The sequence below is a fragment of the Anarhichas minor genome, unplaced genomic scaffold (assembly GCF_050575085.1).
Source record: "Anarhichas minor isolate MPS153535 unplaced genomic scaffold, ASM5057508v1 ptg000016l, whole genome shotgun sequence".
NCBI classification, from domain to species: domain Eukaryota; kingdom Metazoa; phylum Chordata; class Actinopteri; order Perciformes; family Anarhichadidae; genus Anarhichas; species Anarhichas minor.
Window position 1 is genome coordinate 4,837,540 of NW_027466462.1, and position 8,171 is coordinate 4,845,710.

The 8,171-nt window shown below is 39.5% G+C and overlaps 1 protein-coding gene across 4 annotated transcripts; it reads left to right on the forward strand.

Annotated features, from left to right (window-relative positions):
* The first annotated feature begins 2,260 nt into the window (after positions 1-2,260).
* LOC142950952 (uncharacterized) lies at positions 2,261-7,754 on the forward strand. 4 transcript variants are annotated; one of them, XM_076092661.1, is made up of 12 exons: positions 2,261-2,392; positions 2,504-2,605; positions 2,686-2,788; positions 2,882-3,003; positions 3,188-3,258; positions 3,339-3,464; positions 3,949-4,044; positions 4,184-4,315; positions 4,390-4,518; positions 4,642-4,679; positions 5,048-5,088; positions 5,183-7,754. In XM_076092661.1, the coding sequence occupies exons 2-12, from the start codon at positions 2,551-2,553 to the stop codon at positions 6,979-6,981; spliced, it is 2,712 nt and encodes a 903-aa protein (XP_075948776.1). In that variant the 5' UTR covers positions 2,261-2,392; positions 2,504-2,550; the 3' UTR covers positions 6,982-7,754. The 4 variants fall into 4 exon arrangements, with proteins under 4 accessions (XP_075948776.1, XP_075948775.1, XP_075948777.1 ...); XM_076092660.1 differs by having other exon boundaries at positions 2,285-2,411; XM_076092662.1 differs by having other exon boundaries at positions 2,287-2,605; positions 5,054-5,088.
* The last annotated feature ends 417 nt before the right edge of the window (positions 7,755-8,171 follow it).

Here is an 8,171-nt window from a genome sequence, read left to right on the forward strand (position 1 = left end):
ATCATTGTTAAACGTAATTTGGGGATTGACCTATAGAGGGGGCTACACATCTTCTGCCGAATTGACTCTATATCAGTGTTTGTTCTGCATGAAAGGTCAAACAGGTGAATTACAGAAATAACTGACACATCAATTGACAAAAACGTATATTATCACAGGTATGTGCCTGTGAAAAAATGCTTCCTACGGCTACAAAAACGTGTAAATGATGAACAGACAACGCCATCTTGAAAATGTCAATCCCACAGTTCCCTGTGTAATCATCTCACCTGCATTGATTTAAAAAAACATTCTGAATATGGTATTATATCATTAATAATCACAGTTTAAGCCTGTTACATGATAATAGTGTTAGAACTTGAAGATGTGTTTTACCGGTTCAGTGAGTGTCAACATCTTTGTCTATTAATGAACATAGTGTGACACACAACACCCCCCTCTGCTTCTCAAACATGGAACAGTCAGGAAGTAGAAACAGCTTCGGGCTCCACAGCAGACCGTTTACCTTGAATGGACACAGGTGAGTAATCCAGGTAAGATACCAGACATTGTAAATGTGTCAGCTGTAGTGCAGGGAGGAAAAGCAGCAGCTTCAAGAGTGGGACTGAAGCACTGACACAGCACCTCACTGTTTCAGTCCCACATGTCTGCATGCAGCAGCACAATGTTAGATGTGCACTCTGCAGTGGTTAAAGTCAGTGTGTTTTATTTTCCTGTAATGACTACAGTGTCTCTCTTCATGTAATATTCTGTTCTCTTATTTGTTGGACTTGCAGCGGTTCAACAGGCCTTTTTCACAGCAGACATTTTGACTTGTCCAAAGTATGAAAAGCACAGGTGTCACTAATGACACTAACGATGGCTCTGTTCAAGTGTCCCCGTGAGAAAGAGCCAGCATGCACAATACAGGATCCTGAAATCAGAGCAGCTAAATGGAATTCAGCCATCGTTGTCGGAGCGCAGAGCTGCACCCTTCCATTTCTTCAGACACTGCCAACATAAATGGTAAACTTTCTGCTTGTCTGAAACGTGCAGTTGAGGTTACTCGGGTCCTCTCTCTCCACATAGGTTTTACACCCAGGACACTGTGGGAAAGGACGTGAGAGACAGTAATGGAAAAGTGGAATTCACTTATTTACTTTAGAGTTAGATGAGAAGATTGATACCACTCTCACATTTGTCAGGTAAATATGTAACTTGAGACCGTATTTTCCATTGAAATACTGTTGAATCAGAGGTTCAGACCTGCAATGTTTATTATAATAATTACTGTTTTTCACAGCCACATTAAAACCTTCAACCAGCTGAGAAGAAACAGAGAGTGTGTGTGTGTGTGTGTGTGTGTGTGTGTGTGTGTGTGTGTGTGTGTGTGTGTGTGTGTGTGTGTGTGTGTGTGTGTGTGTGTGTGCGCGCGCGTAGGAGAGGAGGCTCTGCGGCTGATCTTCACAGACAAGATGCTGGATGGAAACGAGGTGCTGCTGTCTGAATTTGGGATCCAGCACATGTCCGTCATCCATATGGTGGTGAAGGTTCCTGGAGGACTGACAGCTTGACCGAGACCAACTCCCCCCTGCTGCTGTTTACACATTTTAAAAGCATCACTGTTTTATTGCAATGCTCCTTTTAATACTGCCATGTTTAAACAAATAAATGCTGCTGGTGTTCTACCAAATAAAGAAAAGTTCTGCCTTAAGCCTCGTCTTTGATTAAGTGTGCAGATATTAAAGCCCACACTGAGGCCACATCAACAAGGCATCAAATACAGGCAAGAAGTCTCATATGATGAACAGGGTCCACCATGGGACAATGCAAGGGCTCTAGTGGTTTACAACAGAATAAGTGACATAAATAATCCCAAGCATAAAATCAGTTCTTTAAATTGTCTAATCGGTAAATTGAATAATTCAATACTATATTAGCAATAGGCTGCACATCTTTATGGCGGAATCTAAACACATTTAACAAATATCAAAATTCACTACACACACGTGGTGTGCCTTTAAGGATTCCTTAATAAAGAAACATCTCTATGGATAACCATAGATGATCCACAGATAGTCTTTAAAAGGTGCATCAGACAGAGCATATGCTGCGTTCACGTCCTCCCGTAAAGCAGAGAGAAGACAGAGGACAAGCTTTTTCGTAGATTTCGATTTATTTTACTTTAATTTCCACAAAGAGCCTTTTGTGCAATATTGTTTCATTTCCTTGTCAGTCATGTGAACCGTCTCCTTAATGAAATGTATTTCCGACACACCCTGAATGCAGCATTTCATAGGTTTCTGACTAACGAAAGAGAAAGTATACACCGAGGGTTACTGGAGACAGAGACACTGCGCGTTCGTGTCAACGAACAGGAAAGTTGACCTACTATCGGGAATGTCTTGAAATTGTGAGTTTTAAAACGGAAGGTGAGCTCAAAGTGTTTCTGCATTTGTGTGTTTGTTTCCAAAACAGGTGCGACTGATTTATTGTCTACAAGTAATTGTCAACTCCTCTGCAGTCAACAGTGAAGCAGCGGACTGAGACAGTCGTTTAAAAGGAATCGAAATGAATCTGTTGGACAATGGTCTACATTTTTTCTACAAAATGTTGCCCTCTCCAGGTAAGATGTACTGTACGAGCTCTATAATAGTGTGAAGACAGTTATGTTTACATGCATTATGAACAATTTCCTCCCTGCAGCCAAAACGTACCATGGCTTGATGAACCAAGGGGCAACTTGTTACCTGAACAGTGTGCTGCAGGTGCTGTTCATGACCGAAGACTTCAGAGAAGCTGTGAAAAGGTTTGTCCAACTTCATCCCATGTAATGCATTTAAAACGTATCGAGGCAACAGCGCACCTTTTTATGACTCCACTGTGTCTTTATTTTGTGTAGGCACACCTGTGATAATCCTGGCACTGAGTTCATTGATCTTCACCTGACATCCTTGTTTAAGGATTTACAGCGATATGACACATACACCTATAAAATCACAAAGAAGCTATGCATCGATAACGGTACAGTATGTCAGAACAACAGATGACATAAAGGTCCCAGTGTCAGAAAATAATCTCAGTATCTGCACTAGAAGTGTTAACACTTCCTTTAATCCCCACATTCCCCTTTAATTATTTTAACTTAAATTGACCCTTTAATTTGTTGAAGAAATACACATTTGATTTCTGCTCTTCCCCCCCTCAGTGTATGAACAACGTGATGCCGCTGAGTACTTTGAGAAGATTTTAGGTCTGACCAGTAGCGAGGCATCACAGGTAAAGATGACATCATCAACATCGAAGGGATTCTGTACTTCAAATGAAAAATACTTTGTTTACCAGTTGTGTGCTTTCAGATCTTCCACGGACAGTTGACACAAAAGACCACATGTTCTACATGTTCTCATGAGACTGACAACGACGGGCCGTTTTGGTATCTTACTCTTGCATTGCTGAATTCCTACACAGGAGACTACAGCGTGGTAAGAAACTCACAACCTGACAACTTTTAAAGCATTTTTTTTCTTTTAGCAGATGATATCTAGTAAAGTAAATATGCCAGTTGCAGGAGAGCATGTTGCTCAGTAACGAGATATCAAAAACTCTCTTGAGAAGACATTTATGAACACGGCACACACATTAAATAAGGCTGGGCGATAATTCAATATGATGATTTGTCATCTTTCAACTGAATCATATCACGATAAAATAGTTTATTGCAATACAAAATGACGTGGTCTTAATTGATAATAAAGCACATACTAACTCAAATTTCTCCGAAAATCGGATCAAACTCAGCTAAATCAAACTATTTTCTTAATCAGACTGCTCAATATTTGTGAGCATGTGTGTAAACATAATGTATAGGTGGAAATATTTATTTTTTCTGTATAATTTCACTTGAGTAGTGTTCATTTTGCCTTGTCGCTAATTTCACATGCAAGTGACATGAGTGCTTTTTATCAGGTGGATGGCATTGAGGAGTATTTCAGAGCTTCACATTTCAGCGGAGAAAACCAGATGTACTGTGACGTGTGTGATGCCAAATCTGATGCTACTATGGTGAGTAATGAGAAAGCATGTTTTAGTATTTGTTTACATTTGCACTGTGATTTTGCAACAACAGTATTAAAAGTTGATTATGTTACAAGAGTATTATAATATAAGATATTAATAAGTGTTGGGGACCCGTTTCTTTCAGAAATGTGTCATAAAGCATCATCCAGAGGTGTTGATGCTGCTGCTGAAGAGGTTTGAGTTTGACTACCGATACATGGCGTATGTCAAAAACAACTGCACTGTGCATGTTCCCTGCACCCTTCAGATACCAGAGGTGTGGCATATTTCACTATTTTATCATGAAACATTTCTTTTTCATTTCTGATCATATTTTCCTCTGGTGATCAGAATCAGACGTATGAACTGTACGCGGTTGTGGAGCATTTTGGAGATCTGAGAAGTGGACATTACACTGCAAAAATCAAATCTCAGGACGATGAGAGATGGTATGACTTCAATGATGTCAAGGTCGAATTGGTAAGACTGATCATTCGTTGTGTTATTGACAAATACATATTGTGTTGACAGTTACATATTGCAGTGCAAAAAAAAAAAAAACAGATTCCTCACGTTATGTTTGTTTATTATTTTCATCAACAGCTTGGTTACCAGCCATTCCAGGTGGATAACTTTGAGAAGTAAGTTTCATTCCCACCATACATTTTTTGCCATTATTTCTCGATTGATTATGAATTTATTATTTTCATTTGGATTGAATACACCACATACACACGTTGTACTATATTACACCATGCTGTGGCAGATTGTTTATCTCACCCGTTCTCAAACCCAATCTTTAAAACGCTCCCACTTACCCCACAACCTCCACTGACTACGGTGCTGCAGAAAAGATAACGAGAAGTAACCCTTTCTGCACGCTCACATGCATGCATACCTACACATTGGTGCATGTGAGCGTGCACAACAGACAGTCACCTAACACAAGCCATATATCTAGCTGTATTTGAAAATGACCTCGCTCTCTTTTGCACATTTCTCCCGCTAGATCCAGCAGCGCTTATCTTCTTTTCTACAGGAAAAAGAAAGGTAAGATGGCAGACATTTTCATTGTGTTACTGATGTGTTCAGTGTTCAGATTGCTTGGTACTGTGCCTGAATTTACTTTCTCCCTATTTTCCAGTGCATGCTGCTGATACTTGTACTCAGGACACCGGAGAGATGTCGTCTCCTGGAGGCTTCCCGCCTGCTACCAGTGGTATTTACAATGACCAGTGTCAAGATGCTGCAAAGAATGAACCTGCAGTAGCAATTTCTATACTCAGAAATGAAGAAACAGAAATTAAAGCCATAGTCTCTGTTGGGTCTGGAGGAGTGGGGCTAACATCTGACCTCTGCAAAGAGGATCAGGACAATGGAGGTTATTCCAGGCAGACAGAAGAGGACAGGAATGACTTGAGTTATGCAGAAAAACAAAGAGACAAGGATGAAATAATGATGGTTGATGAGGAAGACAAGAGAGGAAATGCACAGGCTGACAACCAGACAGAAAGGAGAGCAAGCTTATCTGGAGAAACTCAACTAGAAGAGAGTGTTGATGATCCGGATGATGTCACTGTCAGTGTCAGGAGACCACAGAAGGGTGAAGGAATGCGCAACACGAAGCGAAAACAGGAAGTCAGCAATATGCAACCTCAGCAGGTTTGTGTTGACATGCAGAAAGACGAGGAAAAAGTGGTAATGGGTGTAAATAGAGACACAGGTGGAAGGAAGGAGAGGAGAGGAATAGCGTCAACAAAATACCTAGACAGGGATGCAGAGCGTCGGGACGATGAAGGATTAGATCATGTCAAACAGAACATGTATGAAGATCAGGAAGGTACACAGGAAGTTAGTCAAGATGACTTCAAACCTGTTAGTGTAGACAAACAGGAAGATGTGGAGAGAATGGAAACAGATGATGAGGAAAGGAAAGCAGGGAAAGTAAAGCTCTTGACAAGATATGACCTCTACAATGATGGCATTCAAGGCAGTGGAGTTGGTAAGAAGAAACAGAACACGCCTAAAGACGATCAGAGGTCTAAACGAGGAAGTGGAAGCAGGTTTCATCAAAGCCCTGAGCAACTGATAGTGGAGGAGAGGGATGTGAAGGGAGACAAGCAACAGAAGAGAGGAGATGATGAGCATGCACAACGGAAAGGAGCATCAGAGAGACAAGAACAGGATCAGAATAGAAGATCAGTGCGTGTTACAACGCAGAGAGATGTTGGTGCAGCGAAAAGACCCAAAGCAGGTAATGAACATATTCAAAGAGCGGACTCTTCTCTTAGACAAGCAGGATTGGCAGGAAGCAGCAGAGTGACAGAGAACAGGGGAGATGGCAGTGTTGAAAAGTCTGGACCATCAAAAGCAAGAACTGGATTTAGTGAGGATGCAATGGAAGGAAGACGTAGTTCAAAGCAGTCAAAAACATACCGTGGAAAGATAATTGAGGAAGAAATTATAACAACCCATAGTGGTGTTCAAACAAGCACCGTGACAAAGAATATAAGAATAATAACTGAAGAAGGAAGCTCTCAAGGCAGCCGTAAGAGTTTGGTAGACTATGATGAAGGAAATGCTGAAATAGAATCTGATCCAAAAACAGATGCAAAGGTCACATTGTCAAAGGGTGTTCACGATTTACGACTGGATGACCCTTTGCTGAAGCCAAATAAACGCAGAAAAGAGCAGAATGAGACAAAGAGCACAGTTCATTCAAATGCCAGAAAAATGCAAAATGTGTCTGATGAACATGAACAAGCTGTTGGGAAAAAACATGCAGTGAAAGAAAGAGGTGAGAAGAAAAGACGCTTGTGGCGTCGCTCTTCCCCTCTGAAGCAAAGCAGAAAGGACAAAAAGAAACGCAATAAGACTAGTGGGTGTTTTTCTTTTCTTTGTAAAAGCCGGAAAACTGCAGACCTGACTTCAGAGTCAGATTAAAAGGAAATACATACTTTGTCCAGGAAAACAAAAAATATTATTTTAAAAGACTGCATGTCATTGTGGTGAATTGTTTTTTTTTAATTGATACTTGGCAGTATTGCACTCTACTTGCTCGATCAGCAATCGGGCACTACATGCAGTACTGTAATAATGTGTATGTTTTAGTTTGAGTGTCTGCTGGTAGCAATATTTTGTTTGTTCATTCTGGTTAAGTCTAGTTAACAGTGTGAAATATAATAGTGTTGGAGATTTATTGCATCAATAGAAAGTAATGCTTTGGGAATTGACTTAAAAAAGATTTAAATTCAAGGAAAAACAAGATCACTTGTGTTCGAATCATGTGAAATCACATTCACGGATTGAATGATCAAACCTTTGTTTGTCGTTTATTGCTACACTATTGACTTTTTGCATTTTATTTTGAAAAGCTTTCTGTTAAATTGTTGAGAGATATATAATATATATATAATTTTCTAATAATATCTCATTTGAATCTCACACGAAATTGTGTGAGGAAGTATGAAGTCAAATGGAAGTCTTTGTATGGATATTTTATTTGTGTTATTTTATGTATAAGTGTTTCCTGATTTTACTGTTAAATACTGTAAACTGTTGCTGTACTGCCCACTGACTAATGACATGGATGCTTAAGATTTGATGTTTATTACTTTGAACCAAACTATTGTAGTCATTTGTGTCATTTGTTGGATTTTGAAGGTGATTTTAAGAAAATATATGTACAATAAAAATAAAACAGAAAATAAAATACATGCACACACACTGTTTTTGTGGAAAGTCCTACAACAGATGCTGAAGTAAAGTAACAGTAGTCAAATTAAAAGAAAGAAGTGTATATGCTTTAAATATGTTGGATATTGCATTGGATAATATGTTAATATAATATGTTACTGTGAGACTGTGTTCAGGATTAATAGTCATGTTGTTTCTTTGGTTTAACCTCCCCTGAGTTCATATCATCTTCATGTTTAAAGAACACTTTGTACCAGGAAATATATCTTTGAGACTATCTGAAAGGATCGAGCAACAAGCCTCCACCCCTGCCCTAAATGAAGCAGTCATGAAAAAAAACAGACTGTTATATCACTGACATTTGAGTTTCACTTTCAGTCTGTTGCATATTTACAAGAATTCAAATGAAATGTGGACAGACAGGTTTGGTTTCCCCC